The sequence below is a fragment of the Eptatretus burgeri genome, chromosome 9 (assembly GCF_056783735.1).
Source record: "Eptatretus burgeri isolate ZD-2024b chromosome 9, Ebu_testis_v1, whole genome shotgun sequence".
NCBI lineage: Eukaryota > Metazoa > Chordata > Myxini > Myxiniformes > Myxinidae > Eptatretus > Eptatretus burgeri.
The window spans coordinates 98,638,991-98,656,423 of NC_140969.1; the positions used below are offsets into that span (position 1 = coordinate 98,638,991).

Below are 17,433 nucleotides of genomic sequence, written 5' to 3' on the forward strand. Positions count from 1 at the left end.
TAACCATGCACAGGAACATCCCATCACATCACTGCTCTAGAGAAACCTGTTCGGTCTCCATCCGGCTCTTTGCACTTATTTCCCTCACTTCATCTCGATTTTCATCAAATGACCGGATGTCTTCAAGCTCACGCGATGTAAAGCTCCGCCGTGATTGTTCCAAGAATCATGGATGTGAAGTACGAGGCTGTGTGATCACATCGCACCCTTCGTCGAAAAGGTCGTGCAAACATGGCTGAAGAACCTGAACATCATTTCTTCAACGATCGATCGATGATACATTGTAGGTTTTGAGTGGTGAACTGATGACTCCTGAGTTGTGATGATTTGAGAAGAAATGAAATATTCCTCGTTTTCAGGCTTGTAATGCTCGAGGCCTACATACAGAAGGTATACCTATGAACTACCTTGCTTGCACCTTCTGTTGAAATTCTAAGAAAAACAGCTCGGTAGTCTGGTGTTTCTGTAGCTGTGCATGCTTGTTCTGTCTGCAGCACACTTTTATTAGGAAAAAAAATTGATGAAATTACTGTTGGAGTAATCCTTGTAATGAAATTGCTAAATGATCCAACATTGCATGATTTTCTGTTTCCTTTTCAGTTTTCTCTCTTACCGAGCAAGATCGGCCTCATCTTGCTTGGATTCGGATGTTCTTATGCTGTTTTTGCACCCTTATTTGGCCACATCAGTGATGCCCATCCTGTAAGTCCATTGAGTATTTTGAGTTCATTACCCATAAATGGATGTTTCATGCCATTGCTCGTACCCCATATTAGGACCCTTTCCAGCTTATTCAATGGACTCGTGTGACCGAAGTCATAAATAAATGACGACACATGAACGAACTAGATTCTAGAACACTCAGTAGACATACCTCTGCCAGGCTGAACAGTTCACGTTCTGTATCCCGCTGATCGGCCAGATCTGGATCCGGACCTGAACCAAAATCGAATCGGCTTGTTCTTGTCACCTGACCAAGTCATCCACCATGTTTTGTCAGAACTCGTCCACAACTTTTTGAAATATTGTGCAATACAGTATATCGTTTTGGCCACATATCCCAAATGTGAAGAATGACGAAAAAATAATTTTACAATTTTACAATTCTCGGATCCTGATCCCGATCTTCACCAAAATTGAAAAGATTCTTCCTCGTCGCACGCCCGACCTGTCCACCAAGTTTCGTCCCCACAACCTTTTTGAGATATCCTGTTCACAGGCAGACAGACAGGAGTGAAAACATAACCTCCATTCACCCAACAAGTGTCTACAAATCGCATTTAATTGTTCTAACCCAAAAGTGAAAGGAATATATATAAAGACTAAAGTAATGGAAGTTCTGCCTAAAGAAATTAACCTTAGAATTTGACAATCGGTCTCACCTGCATACAGGATTCACGTTGGTCGATGATAACGTTTGGCACAGTCCTGTGTTCTGCGACCTTCACCATGATGGGTCCAGCTCCTGTATTCCACATCAAAAGGTTTGTAGATTGCAAAACTTACACAACTGTTAAGAAGTTCATAAAGCTGCATGTCGTCATTTTGTTTTTCTCCGAAGTCATTGCCAATATCTGCAATTAAATAATCTTTTCTTTTATTATTGAAAGACTTTTTAAAATGTCTTCATCTGCTCGACATATCAGATTGTAAAACTGTTTGTGGCAACCAAATCGTTTGCCAACATCTTCATGAGTAACCGTGATTGACCAAGGGACAGCATCGCTGGCTAACAGAGGTAGATCTTTTTTCGTATGCAGCATGATGCAGTGCCCCTTGTAGGTTAGAGCAGGAATTTGTAATTTGTAGAGGGTGACGCGAATGACTCGTCTACTCTTGGCGAAGGACACAGTGATGTCTTTAACGTCCCCCAACTACTACCAGAACACAGGACACCCGGCTTAACAATCATCCAAGGTAAACAGCACACACACATCGATGAATCACCCGACCTTGACACTGGGATGAGAGTTTATAGTTGGGCCGCGATTTGATCCCAGACTAGACAGTTCAGAGGTGAGTGTGCATACCTCTAGCCCAGGGGTCTCCAAACTTTTTCGGCGGAGGGCCACAAAACCAAAGTGGTGAGGGGCGGAGGGCCGCACCCAAAAAAAGACGCGAAATTCCGAAAAAAAAATTACAATTAATATGTGGAAATTTAAATAAAAATTAGTGCTAAATATATTTTTCTTGCCAACGAATATGATAAATGAATGTCTGAAGACGAAGATGGTCCATGAGCGGTATTTGACGATGTAGATTGTTTCAGAAGTCAAGGATGAGACAATGTGATAATGTTTGACCAAGTTATAACAATGATCAACATGATGTGGTACGAGTGACAGGTTATTAGCTGCAAAATGTCGAAAACCCGGTTTCGTTCAACACCTTTCAAAATTTGACCTTTGCATAACCTTTAAAGGTCAGAAAACAATGTTGTGGACATTAAAATAAGGAAACAGGATACGACATGCTATAGCTTATTGGAGTTAGTTAGTCGAAGAAGGTCGAAAACCCGGTTCGATTCCCACAACTTTGAAAATTTGACCTTTGTGAACTTTAAAGGTCAAGGATTATGACCTTTGGTGCAAAACTTCCTCTGGAACATTCCAGGAACAATATAACGTCATATAGGGTATATGGCATTTCGCACTCCTCGGATTATCCATACTTTGATGAAATCAGCGTAAAAACAAACTTGAAGGGGGCGCCAAGGGCAAGGTGTTCGAGATAGAGCAAAATGGTTTCAAGACTTTAGGTGGGGAATGACCTCAAGATTATGCATAAAAAATATTGTCATCCAAACTCTCAAAGTTTGGGCGGTCGTATGATTTTTATGTCAAAATTCGAAATTTTCTAAGTTCGTGACCTTGTGGCCTTGACGTTGGGACGAAAATGAAAAATTGAGCTCCGTGGGGCTATGCAGGTGCCATTGGGCTAACCAAATACCGAAACCCCTGTCAGATTTGACAAACCCCCTCGGAGAAGATGCAAATTGAAATTGGCTACCCCTAAAAACACAATTCGCAATTTTCTAAGTTTGTGACCTTGTGGCCTTGACCTTGGGACGAAAATGAAAAATAGAGCTCCGTGGGGCTATGCAGGTGCCATTGGGCTAACTAAATACCGAAACCTCTGCCAGATTCGACAAACCCCTTGGAGAAGAAATTTTTTAAAGTCGAAATTTGCAATTTTCTAAGTTCGTGACCTTGTGACCTTGACCTTGGGACGAAAATGAAAAATTGAGCTCCGTGGGGCTATGCAGGTGCCATTGGGCTAACCAAATACCGAAACCCCTGTCAGATTCGACAAACCCCCGAGGAGAAGATGCAAATTGAAATCAGCTAGCCCCTAAAAACACGTGTTTTTGGGGCGTGGCTCCGCCCATAATGGGCACACCACGCCCATTTTCAGGAAAATACAACGAGATCATGATATAAACCTCCCACCAAAATTTTATCAGGATCGGATCAAAACCCACGGAGCTATGCTCGGGACAGACAGACAGACAGACAAGCCGGTAGGCGACGAGGGATTAGCTAGGATTGAAGCGCTGGATACGATGCTTTTCATTCTGACCGATCCACCGCCGAAGATTCATTGCCAAGACGTATTGGTTCACATACAATTGTTCCTCTGCCTGGCAAGATTTTTCCTATTGCGTATTTTGCCAACTGGCACTCCTCATAAAAAATGACGGTAAATAGACACCCTACTTTTGAAGGACTACCATTTGAAAAATAATCGGTTTGCTGGTTTGTGCTGTGGAGCCTCGCGTTGCAGACACACACACACACACACACACACACACACACACACACACACACACACACACACACACACACACACACGGAAAACCCGATAAACTTCTCTCAATGCTCTTGTTTGACCACACCTCCTGAGCCACAATATTTTTCATAAGCCACGCCCACTTTCCTACACCACTCCCACTTTTCATCAACCACGTCCACTTTCCCTAAGCTCCGCCCACTTTCCTAAGCCCCTCATAAAAAATGACGGTGAAAGACACCCGATTTTTGAAGGACTACCATTTGAAAAATAAAAACTCAATCAAAAATCGGCTTGAGTAAAATTTTCTAAATATCTCGAAGTGTTTAATTCCGAAGTCTCGTTTCTCTACATTCAAAACTGAAGGACAAGTATTGAAAATACTGTACGCGGTTTTTCGGCCGCTGCACAGCAACGGGTGGTTGCTAGGCAACGAAATTCAAACGTGCACATTCCCAGTATATATTCCACATGTTGGCAAAGTTTCATCGAAATCGGTTCGCTGGTTCGTGCTGTGGAGCCTCGCGTTGCAGACACACATACACACACACACACACACACACCACACACACACACACACACACGGAAAACCCGACAATAAGGGAGATCTAGCGAAGACATACAGACATACAGACAGACATACAGACAGACAGACAGACAGATAGACACACATAACAATAACGAATATAGTGGTCACTTATTTTTTTCGTGAAAATATTTTTTCACTTTTTTCGTGAACCAATTATTTTTTTCGTGAAAATATTTTTTCACTTTTTACATGAACCAATAATCGTGTTAAACACACGTGTCTAATATGAATCAACATCATAATAAAAATTACACAACGCTTTGATCATTGACCCTGACAAATTGGCAGTATTGCGGGCCACATTGTAATGTAAATTTAATATGGCACCGCGGGCCGCATTAATCCATCTAAGGGGCCGCATGTGGCCTGCGGGCCATAGGTTGGAGACCCCTGCTCTCGGCCATCCTGAGATAAATGACCCATCTGTGTAACTTGGCCAAGTTCACTCAGGACTTCTCAACCAATTAGTTTATCTGCTTTTGGAGTAATCATGGAATCAACCTCACGCCTTGTCCACAATTCCATCACTCTCATCAGCTTGTGCTGCATCCATGCTCTCATCTCCACGCAACAACGTAATCTATCCGCAACCCTCGAGCACCCCCCAAAAAACCTTCTTGAAGTTTATTCCTAAATCTTCTCACCCCTATTGCTCTTCACGAACAGACGCTAATGATGCTCATCAGATTAATCATGGTCCACACTCATTCACACATTTTCTGATAGCTTTTTGAAAGACTTCAGATGATGAAATCCAAAGGTGTTCTTCCTCTTTTAGTGATTAAAAGGCCGTTTCAATGATGTGTGTGTAATACCCTGAGAGCTGGACACCACCGGGTCTGCATTTTGAGCTCGTCTCTAAAATTATGAAACATTTGCTCCTCTTTGTATTCACAGAACACACCCACACACAATACAATGACAGCAGTTCATCTGCATACACAATAAACCACTGCAGCCGTGACAACAGAAAGGGGAATGATTCGACACACAAGAAGATTTAAAAAATAAATAAATAAACCAAATGAGCTTACACCATGAACTCTCAGTTCTTCTGAACAACCACTACCTACAAGTCCTCAAATACATCTACAATGGATTCTTGTTGCCATCGCTACTCACACCTTAATGAAAATAGGATGAAAAACTCCTGGTCACATCATTTCCGCTCGTCTCGTTTTTTTATTGCGAAGAAGATGGCTGTGACGATAAACTTCACTTGATAAAGCTTTTTAAAGTTTGCTTTTTAGTTGAATCCAAACATTTGATCAATAAGCTTCTTTTTTTTTTTTTGCCTTTTCATAAGTTGCCAGAAAAGGGGGTTGTGGAACTTGTGAGTGTTTTCAACGCACCCTTTAGCAAATACTATCCTAAGGCCCTGTCCAGTAGGTACACATTGCATGGTGAATGCGCACTAGGCCTTCAATGTATGTTCTGTACTTGCTGACTGGTATACTGTCTGCATGACAAACAGCAAACTTTGGTTGATGATCACCACACTGTGTTTCCTGGGAATCTTCCTGGCAGCCATGCTCATCCCTGCTTTTTCCATCATCCTTGATGGGGCCTTGTGAGTTCGACGGCGTATGGATACGTACGTGTACGCCTGAGCTATTTGCATGTATATACTGCAACGCAAAGGGGTCTCCATTAAAACATCATTCATACATGCCATCTATAACAATGTTAAGCTTGAAAGGCCACATGTAATGTATGTATTTTTAAAATTAATTAATTAATTTTCTTGCAACTTTGTAAAATTTACTTTTTACAAAGTCGAGCTTGTTAAAGTACGTTATGGTACGTACCAATACGAGTAATGTGGCACTATCGGTCAAAAGCAGATCTCGTCCAACTCGTGGAGGAAACGTGGAAAATGGCTGACGGTGCGGATATGAAACAAATGCGGCCCAGCGCTGATTGCTATCGATTTGCCAGTCCATTGGCCAAGACGCAAATTAGTAGATAAGATCAACATACATATGGTACCATTAATTCCAAACTACCCCAATACCACTTAAGCATATTATTGGCTTTTCACTGATGACAACGGTTTGCTCATTTTTTAAGGTGAAATAATGGCAGAGCTGGAAGGGTACTCGGTAGAGCACATACACCGGCCACGCAATGCCTGAGCCATGAGAACATATCGGGCCCAACACATTTTTGAAATATCGTGCCACATCTCTCTTGGCCTCATCTCTCGATGGTGAAAAATCACTTTGGAATTAAATAATTCTCGTGTAAGATCTAGATTCGAATCTTCACCAAAATCGAATCAGTTCTTTCTTGTCACACACCCCAATGTGTCCACCAAGTTTCGTTCGAATCCGTTCACAACTTTTTGAGATATTGTGCTATATATCGTTTTTGGCCCGATCTCTGAATGGTAAAGAATCACATTGTTTATTATTTTTTGTAAACCATGTCCAGGCTCATGTAAAAGTGAATACTAAGGCAGGAGACAAGAGGGGCCAGGAGAGGGAAGCACAAAATAGTGGGAACAAAAACAATAGGATTTGGAAGGGAGAGGGATGGGGCAGGGTACGTGGGGGGTAAACAAGATGGTACGACGGGGACTTTCAGGAAACAAAACAGGGAATTTGAAAGAGCTGTTTTGAAGACCTGGAGGGAGGAGTGGAATTGAAGAGAGTGTGGGAGTTTGTTCCAGAGGAGGGAAAAAAAGAGGAATGAAAGAGTGAAGGTGAGCAGTGATTCTTGATTTGGTAGTTTCAACAGAAGGGGTTTTTTGGCAGACCTCGAGCACCTTGAGTAAATATAGGGGGGGGGCAGATCACAGACAGAGTAGGGGGGCAAGGTCAGAGTCGACATGGTAGAAGACAGAAAGACCACCGACCTGCCTCCGGTGAGAGAGTGAGAGGCCCAAAGACTCAGCCTCATTGGGGGAGATACCAATGATCCTAAAAGCCTTGGTTTCCACAGCGTCAAGTTGAGCGGGGTGTGAGGCAAGAGCACCACCCCCAGAGGGGGGAGCAGTACTCCATCAGACTGCGGATGAAAGCTTTGTAAGTGGGTTGGAGCTCAGGTGTACCAAGGAAGGACGTTGCATAACGTAGGATTCCCAGTTGGCGACTGGCTCTGGAGGCCAAATTGGAGATGTGGCTTTACCAGGAAACATCATGGCAGATTGTGAGACCCAGAAGCTTGAATGAAAGGACTTCTTCAAGAGGATTGTTGATGTAGTAGATGGAGGGGGGTCGTTGGGGGGTGGCTTCCAGACGGTCCTTTCAGAGAGACATTGTGAGGGTGTGAGATTTGTCAGGATTGAAAGACATGTTCCAAGTGTTTGACCAGATTGTGATTTTATCCAGGTCTGCAGAGGGTGAAGAGGTTGCTGCCTGCAGAGGGATGAGATGTGGTACGGCAGAGGGTGGAGTCATCAGCAAAGAGATAGAGGATTTCCCAGGGAATCTGAAAGATTATTGATGAAAAACAGAAAAAGCACAGGGACAAGAACACTGCCTTGAGGAACTCCAGCCTGGACAGGAAGAGATGTGAGAATTGCATTGAGAGATACGCGTTGACTGCGACATGAGAGGAAGTCCGCAAGCCATGAGTGGAGATGGCTTTGGATACCGTAAGAAGAGAGTTTGGTGAGCAGGGCAGGGTGCCAGACCGCATCGAAAGCTCGCGATTTGTCTGACGAGATGGCTCTGCTCTCATGTTTGGCATTTAGGACCTCCGTCCATTGTTGCGAAAGCAGAAGTAGCATGTCCAAGGTTGAGTGACCTGGTCAAAATCCAAATTGATGATCAGAAATCAAGCCATTGGGGAAGAGGACGGATTTGATGTCAGAAGTGATGATGGATTCCATGACCTTTCTGATGATTGGGAGAAGGCTGATTTGTCTGTAGTTGCAGGGATCCGTTTTTGCACCTTTTTATGCAGAGTGGTAATGCTTGCTGATTTCCAAGCACAGGGCAGATGACCTTGAGAAAATGAGAAGGTGAATAGAACAGAGAACCGTAAGTCAATTAAAAAAATTATCATAGCCGGATCCAGATCTTCACCAAAATCTCATCCGTTTGTCCTTCTCACACACACCCAATCTGGCCAACAAATTTCATCCGAATCCGTCCACAACTTTTTGAGATATCCTGCACACAAACAAACAAACAAACAAACAAACCAACAGAAAGGGGTGAAAACATAACCTCCTGCAACCTTCGGTGGTGGAGGTAATAATGCTGCATGTTTATAACAAAGTTAGTTATTTCTCAAATTCTGCAATGTCTTTCCTTTGGCAGTGAAGCTGGTCTTCCAGATACCGTATCCACAAATGGAATCGTGGCCAGTCACTTTAACTCCATGTGGTACCTCGGGTACGTGTACGCACCAAGCCACCTTTACTACACAAATCTAAGGCCAACACGATAGCTCAGAAGTAGCATGGTTATATTTAAGCTGTCAAGCATGGGTTTCATTCCAAATTCAAATATAAAGTCACCCTGGTACCTACTTCATATGCAGGTTGTTGCATCAATGAGTAGATCATCCTTTGAAGGAGACATTCAACCGACTCCAGTGTGTGGATACCATTCACTTGGGGACGTTGAAGACTCCAAGATACCTTTTCTCAAAGAGTAGGCCGTTGTTGTACCGGGACATTGATTAAATTGCAAATCACCACCTCGGGTGAGAGCTGCTTCAACAGCACCCTGAGATGGACTAGTCCAGCAGTGAATCGTCACCTTTGAAAATAGTCACAACGGCTCATGGCCACGGGCATCCTTGCCACCACCCAAAGCCTTATGAAGTAACAAACACCTTGAAGCGATCAGACCAAAATATAAAATAATTTATCGAGGAAACATCAAGACGTCGTAATCATTTCTTATGTAGCCAGTGTCTGTTGGTCGTATCATTGCTGGGAGCAGAGCCCGTTTCCAGTAAGCTTGTACTCATTTTGCCAACTTCGGAAAGATGACAGGCTGAGTCAACCCACCTGGTGTTATTTGAATGCACAACAAGGGCTCAAACTGAAGACCCTAAGATCTTAAGCCAGCCACCTTAACCGTTAATCCAATACTAGGCTTAGTATCAAGATGAGATGAACTCGATCACAAGAATATTACATACCCAGGTCGAAAAACCAGTTAAAATCAGTACACATTTTCAACTGTTCTCTATTGGTTCTAATTGGTCTTTAACTGGTCTCTATTGGTTTCAACTGGTACCAGTTAAATTCAGTCAGAATTCCAATTTCCCAGTTGAAAAAACCAGTAGCTCATATTTGTACCAGTTAAAGTCTTACTGGTTCCAGTTGATACCAGTTACAATGTACTGGTCCCAGTTGATACCAGTTAGTTAAATACATGTATTTCAACTGGTAATATATCACTCTATTCCAATTTCCATATTAAAACCAGTAAGAAACCAACTGGCTTTACTGGTACCAGTTGGCTACTGGTTTTCAACTGGTACCAGTTGACCAGTAAGCTACTGGTCTTTACTGGTTTTTTGACCTGGGTATGGGGGGCGGAATGGACCGTCGATATCGTGGGACAAAAGGTGCGATGTCTATCCAAATCAATTCACTTTGTTTTGCAGTTCCTTTGTTGGACCGATATTTGGCGGAATACTTTCCGAGTACATGTCATTTGAATGGTGTACAACATTACAGGGAGGAATCTTGTTCGTAATGGTAAGTTTTGCAACTGCGCTCTTCATACCACTTTTACCGACCGACGAGTACAAGACATGCAGCACCGTTTCCAATACGATAGATATTTTATTAAAAAAAAAAATAAAAACATTTGCCAAGTGTTATATACATAGTAAAATTTACGAATACTGCAGAATATAAATTGTTGTTACAAGTTAAAAATGGGGGAATTTCATTTCCAGTTCAGCTTTATAAAGTGTTTGTGAAATTAACAGATTTGGGATATTCACCATGAGGACGTACTTGGTGAGAATAAGCCACACAAAAGCGATGGCTGGCGGTGAACGTTACGAAGCTGCAATGGCCTTTGTTTGTCACAATGGAATTGTTAATTATTTATTTATTTGAGAGGCGATTCCAATTGTTCGGAGTCCAGAGGTCGAAAGGACGGCGGCCTTGAAAACGATGCTCACAAAATGCTAAACCAAGAAAATGGAGCGCCACTCAAACCTCACAAATTCAGTTTATCAAGGTGAAAGTAAATGGATAAAAGTTAATTACTGTAGTTGGAATGAAGTTAAATGAAAGTCTCATCGGACGTGAACGACGGGCACGATGGGTCAAATTGAGAGTCCATGTATTTATAAGAATATATTTGGCGAGACGAGCTTGGGTTTGCCAAATTGTTTCAAAGTGTTATTCTTGTTTTACAGGCCATCATATTACTTGCATCCATTTGCTCCTGCAAGTTAAGGTAAGTCCGAGTTTCTTTAATACAGGTACTTTAAAATAAATAAATAAATAAATAAAACTCAACAAAAACTCCTCCTTGTTCAATCGCAATCGGTGAGACTCCTCCAGTATGAAGCGTCACTAAGTTAGTTGTTTCGATTAGTTTGTTCGACAACTCAAAAATGTTCAGTTTTCCTGTACGAAGGCAACATTTTGCCCACCTGTTCATTGCGAGTCAAAGAAGAGGATTTTGGTGAAGTTCACAAATTGCACAATGACGTTATCGAGTTTGAATGCAAGCTTCGACAACAATAACCCATGAATGATGATGATCAGGTGGAAGGTGAAATCTTGTACACACCTTCATAGCCCAATACTTATTCTTTGCAAGCGGTCACAAACGAAGTCCTCAATTAAGTGATCATCCATATTGCTGTACGTTTTCTGTCTCTAGAATGCAAAGTCATCGAAATCCCAAATTTAGACATTCTTTTCTTTTTAGTTTTTCATATACAAGATCTGGGCCAATGAACAAGCAAGAATAGTTTGAAATAAGCAATGAGTTATTCCTCATAAAACATTAAATTGTGTTATCGATAAAATGAGATCCCTAATTTCTGTACAAGTCAATTTCTCATACGTGACGTGCCATATAAAAGGTGAAGGATTACGCAAACTGGCATAATGAAGTCTGAAATGCGGGTTAGTTCACAATAATATAATGAAGGTCAAAGGTTCAAGTCCACATGAGTTTGTCGTGAATTTATGACAGATTCTTTAATTTGTTTCTTCGGTCGTCAGAGGAAAATATCACTCCCATTCACAAAAAATTTCAAAACACATCCTCTCAAAGGACGTGTAATCTTACTTCCAATTACATGTAAAGTCATGGAATGCATAATCACTGGTGACGCAGTCATTCCTGCATTCAAGTGTTCCCTCTGACCACCTGACCGTTCTATCCGAGCCACTCAACTAAGAACATGCTGCTACTTTCTCAACAATGATCGGAGCACCCCCCCCCCATCCTCCCCAAAAAACCGACACTTCAAACAAAATGACAGGACCATTTCCCTGGACATTCCTCAACAGGCCTTGAGCATTTGACACATCCGACACCCTGGTCTACTTGCTAAGTTTACTGCATTAGAGCATACAAGACTGACTTTTACCTGGCTTTCTGACTTCCCCACCCTCACAGTCAGTTTTGTTATATCAATGGAATCCTTGCTTATGCTTGCCCAGTGGATGCCGGAGTGCCCGACACAATCTTGTGCCTTGTCAACATCAATGACCTCTCCGATGTTCTGGAAAACCCTTTCTTTACATTTTGTCGTTGAACATATTTTAACACAGAGTACGTCATCCCAATGACAGATGGACAGCAACTGTCACTCAATGTTGACATGGAATCAATAAGATGCTGCGTCTAACAAATGGAACATCTTTCAATCTCGTCAACTATTGAGTCTCACTCTGTCCCTCCATAAGGGTTGAACAAACTCATCTATCTCTTTCCATGTTCAACCATTGGAAGAGGTTAAGAACCTGACGATCAGCCGGGACCTCTCGTGGGCTGACCATATTGCAAAGTTGCCATCCGAAGTCAGTTGCAGACTGGGCATCCTCCATCGTTCCTAGTCATTCCTCAAAAAAATCAGAACTACTCACTGCCTACAAGGTCTTTGTCTGTAACTCAATGGAGTACTCATCTTTCCAATGGGCTGGTGCCTCAGCATCACGTCTCTCCTGGATGTCTCTAATCTTCAGCGATGGGGTTGAGGGAGAAGGGTTGGAGGAGTTGGAGGAGATTCTTGTCTCATTAAATGTTTTCTTTTCCATTATGACAAGTCGGTCTTCTGCCCCAATGGCAGGATTGCTGTTTATGCCATGAGCTCAATGCCACTTTGTCTGCGTTATGTGCTCACTCTCCCAAACCCCTGTAACATTCCTCTCCACAACTATGTGTTTACATGAGGTCAGTGGACATCACACAGGCAGACAAGTCCATATACATGATTGCACATGCTACAACCATGGATCCACCCATCCCAAATCTATTCGTCTGTGGGAATTTCAACTATAACCATTTCAGTTGGTTGGAGGTCGCCCCGACAAGCCATAGCAGTGCAGATAAGGCCCTGGGTGAATGCATGGGTCTCACACAATCTGTGGTATTCCAAACCCAGATCTTCGCTAATGGTAAGTCTTCTAATGTAGACCTGGTGATGACCAACTTTTCATCCAACCGTTCCTGTTATCCATTCACATCAATTTGCTCGTCTGAGCATTTTCCTGTGAAAGTACTCCTCTCTCTCTGGCTAATAGAGAACTTGTACAGCTCACCCCAGCATCTGGATATTCACTTTGGCTGACTGTCAAGGATGGTCTAAGAAAAGGAATGGTCTTCCATCTCAACTGCATACAACATTGATTCCACCTGGAAAGCTTTCACAAAAGCCTCTCCATATATTATATATATATATATATACACACACATCACAGTTTGTTGCATCTCATCCACAGCTATACGGTCTATCCTCAATGCCTTCATATACCGAATCCTGCGGTGAGGCAGTAGCTTTCAAATCAAATTTCTTTCTCATCATGGAAGGCTAATCCGACTGAGGGCAATCTTGATTCATTCCACAAGACTTGTAACAAATGTGTCCATCCTCAGGCGAGCCACAAAACATCATTTGGTGAACTTTAAGTCGAGGCTTCGCACCTCTCTGTCTTCAAAGTCTGAGTGGTACCTCATTAAATGCATCTCTTGTGCATGCTCGTTTTGCCTGGTGTTGGCTTAGCGGTTAAGGTGGCTGGCTTGGGACCTGTTGCCTCCAACATTACCCTACCTTTTACCCTGGAACCCAGTGTACTCCCATGTACACCGACATCTCCTGAAAAGATAGAAAAGGTTTTGGTCAGCTTTGTCTTCCTGTTCCACTTTGATCCAATCATCTATAAACCGACTCGTCTCTGTTATTTTGCTCCTCCATTGGTGTAGATTTATGTATAAAATAAAAATTACATAAATGCTCACCGGTTTAGGTTGGAAAAGATGATGGATGTTTTCAAGTGAATTATTATCTTGTAGTAGTTAGTGCATGATTATCATACACTTGTCTGTTCTCCATTTGTAATTTTCCTTTTCTTTACACATTGCAGGTATACCCAACCTACAGAACACGCGTCAGAAGAACAGAATATTTTGAGCGCAAGCACACCTCAATATAATCCCACATATGATGCGACAGGTGTACACGCTCCACAGTAATACGAAAGGGCTCCTGTACGTTTTGTAAAAATATAAACCTCATTCATGTCCAGCTTATCAGATTAGATTGAACTCGGGCAAAGTCGACGGCACGCCATCACAAATCCCCCATGCTTCCCACCTCAAGCAAAGTTGGAAGATGGTAAAAAGTTCCACCAGAATTGACCAAATATCAAATTTTGAGTTGAAATTTTTTTTTTTCCCCTTTTGACCTTCGTGACTCCGGAGTGCCCCACCTCCAGAGCATGAACCGGGGGTCAAATCCAAAAAAATGGTTACATATTTCATACATCTCCCAATGTTGATTGCAAATACAAAGTTTTTAAATGTACCTGCACTGGAATTGCATTTTTGGGGGACTTGACCTTTTGGCCCCACCCCCGGGGGGGGGGGAGGCAAAACTGACACTGCTCTTGCATATTCTTGCCATGTGGTGATCGTAACGACCAAGTTTGTTGAATTCCTGCGCAACTGTTTAGGAGGAGATAGTGTGACGGAAGGATCGACAGGCCAGACAGACGGAGCCGATTACAATATCCCAAGTTTTTTTCAATTGTGGAAATAATAACAATAATAATAATACTAATGGTGTTGTACTGATCCCTGAGCTACCCCACCACCACTAAGCCAGTTTCCAATCCAGATTGCTACCTGACCAGACACTCCACAAGCCCTCACCTTGGCTAACAACCTCCTATGTGATACCTCATCAAAAGCCTTCTGGCAAACCACCCCAATATTCTCATGGGATTCGCATGTATGTTCTACTTGTGAATATTTTTCAGCTGTCAAGGAACTCAGGTGAAGTTTGAAACAGCAAAGGGTTTACTTACCTTACGTAGCTTTTCTTGGTTGCTTTATGCAGCTTTCTTCGGCTGGAAGAGCATGAGAGGAGTTAATTTATTTATAATTCTAGCCACTTGGGGTAATCGATTAGGTCAGAGCTGATTGATTATTCCCTCCAATTACAGGTCAGATGTGATTGTGTCCTGTTATTATTATACATCATGTTATACATGTTTTTATGCCTCCGCACCAAGGGTGCCAGAGGCATTATATTATGTTTCCGGGTTGTCCGTTCGTCAGTCCGTGCAACTTTTTACTATTTTTGCTACTTCTCCCTTATCACCAGGCTTATTGTTCTGAAACTTGACCCATGAATACAAGACAGTAGCCCGCACAATTGCTTGGGCTTCGATTTTTCGATTTTGGATCATGGAGGCACCTGGTGGGGATTCCCCCTGAAACCTCGGATCCATACTCCCTTATTTACCAAACAATTTCTCTGAAACCCAATACAGCTCAACTCGATGGTCTGCAGGATTGCTCGGTCTTTGATTTTTCGATTTTGCAGTGGGGAGGGGGGGAGGGTTGGTGGTGGAGGGGTTCCAGGGGGTTCCTCCTAATCTTGCCCTATAACTTTCTGTTTCAGGTGAGTCGGCATGGCTCAAATCTCGGTTCGAACTTTTGTTTCTTTTTCGAATGTCAATTGATTTAATCGTTAAATTGACTCCAGTGTAACGTCCGTGACATTTTCCAGATTTTGGATTCAGTAGAGGTCTGAACTACAACCTCAAGAGATGACCGTCAGCTCACTCAGGGCTATTTTACATTATTATGCTGTGAGCTAAAAACGCCTGCCGCTGTGATTTTGTTTTGTTTACGAGCTCGGTGCTGTCATAATCAAGGATCTTTACCTCTGCCAACGAAGGTGAAGGAGGTTATGTTTTCACTCCTTTCTGTCTGTTTGTGTACAGGATATCTCAAAAAGTTTTGGGACGGATTCGGATGAAACTTGCTGGACAGGTTGGGTGTGCCGCACGGACGAAATGATTTGATTTTGGTGAAGATCCGAATCCAGATCTGTGTATGAGAATTTTAAAAGTGATTTTTCACCATTGAGAGATCGGACCAAAAACGATATAGTACTGTGTAGCATGATATTTCAAAAATGTATTGGGCCCGATATGTTCTCGTGGATCAGGCATGACGTGGCGGAGGTATGCGCTCCACCGAGTGCCCTTCTAGTTTCATTATGAGTGAGAGGTCGATTGTTCAAACCTTGGACGAGCCATACCAAAGACTTTAAAAATGGTACATGCTGCTTCCTTGCTTGACGTTCAGTAATTAAAAGGATAGAGCCACTGAGAAACAACACTGGGAAGGCAATGGCAAACCACCCAGTATGACGTTTACCAATGAACTGCGTTGGCATCACCAAAACAAATCAAATATGCTTTTTTCCTTTCATTTAGTTGACCCTCACACATGCCGGATAACTTTCATCCAGGATGTTTCCGGGTTAAAAAAAAAAATTCTCCCTTACTGACGTATTCCACTTATTGCAGAACTGACATTAGACGAGATGGATAACACGCACGTACTGGCTTCAATATTTTCATCCATCATATGAGCAGTGTGCATGACCGGCAGTTCCCCCACCCCTCGTTGATTTGTAGAAAGTATAGTCAAGTCTTTTTGGTGTTAGTTTATTAAAATTCTCGGAATTGGATGCTTTATGTACAAGTTCATGGGCAAAGCATTTCCTACCATGATATGTATGATAAAGAACAACCAAACGTGATCCTTTGATATCTCGTACCTTCCGCCGTGATGTCTGTGCTCATTACAAAATATATGTACTGCCCGCTGTAATTCCCTCGAGGATCTTCATTGATTGTCCAAGAAATAAAATACCAGATAGTAGTTGAGAGCAGAAAGATAGGTAACTGCAACAAAGCTCATAAAGTTGTGATTCATCGAATCACAAAAACAGGCACAGGACTGAGAGCATATATCGAAATTTTTATTAAATACATTTCAGATTACCATTCGCCTGAACCGAAATCACTCGTTACGAGGATTTATTATTCGAGAAAATTTCATGACACATGGACAATCTATTATAGTCATTTCTGCAACTGTCAAAGCAACAGACCTTGGTAAAAGCCTGAGAAAAATCAAAGCAACAGTAATTAACTGTTTGTACAATCGCAAGGGCAACAAACCGCTCATCGTTACACATGGTTCAATGTGGTTGTAAATGTGCTGTGCAATATGCATCACTGAATCATAAATGGCATCGCCATTGCTCCTCCTTCCCACCTTCGACTTTAACTGCAACAGATGCGTTCACATGAGTTGGCCACATGGGGGGGAAAAAAAAGTCACTTTGGATGATCTGGACGATGAAAAATACAAAACTACAAAATAAAATAAACATGAAAAGGATCTAGTTGCGAGAAAACGAGATATTTCCTGGAACAGATTGTTGGATTCATTTCAATATCTTCCAGGAAACTTGGGGGAGTAATGGTTAGAGCGTTCAGTGTGTGGGAGGTCGATGGTTCAAGCCCGGGCTGAGTCATACTAACCATTTTAAAGGTGGTTCGACGATTTATTTCTATAATCCTAGCCACC

At 42.3% G+C, this 17,433-nt stretch overlaps 2 protein-coding genes across 5 annotated transcripts in view; one reads left to right on the forward strand and one right to left on the reverse strand.

Moving 5' to 3' along the window:
- The window catches only part of LOC147020726 (MFS-type transporter SLC18B1-like), a 43,693-nt gene extending 28,399 nt beyond the window's left edge, over positions 1-15,294 (forward strand). Inside the window, exons 8-14 of the mRNA XM_085896288.1 lie at positions 601-702; positions 1,393-1,484; positions 5,853-5,948; positions 8,647-8,721; positions 9,950-10,043; positions 10,718-10,758; positions 13,905-15,294. Of these exons, the coding sequence (XP_085752414.1) occupies positions 601-702; positions 1,393-1,484; positions 5,853-5,948; positions 8,647-8,721; positions 9,950-10,043; positions 10,718-10,758; positions 13,905-14,013 (609 nt within the window). The 3' untranslated portion in view covers positions 14,014-15,294. The remainder of the gene's footprint in view (positions 1-600; positions 703-1,392; positions 1,485-5,852; positions 5,949-8,646; positions 8,722-9,949; positions 10,044-10,717; positions 10,759-13,904) is intronic.
- A 1,504-nt stretch (positions 15,295-16,798) lies between these two features.
- Positions 16,799-17,433, reverse strand: part of LACTB2 (lactamase beta 2) — a 57,023-nt gene continuing 56,388 nt past the window's right edge. For all 4 annotated transcript variants that reach the window (XM_085896290.1, XM_085896289.1, XM_085896292.1 and 1 more), the window contains one exon: positions 16,799-17,130. Coding sequence is in view for 1 of the 4 variants with exons in the window: in XM_085896292.1 (XP_085752418.1) it covers positions 17,084-17,130 (47 nt within the window). In the remaining 3 variants the exon portion in view is untranslated. The remainder of the gene's footprint in view (positions 17,131-17,433) is intronic.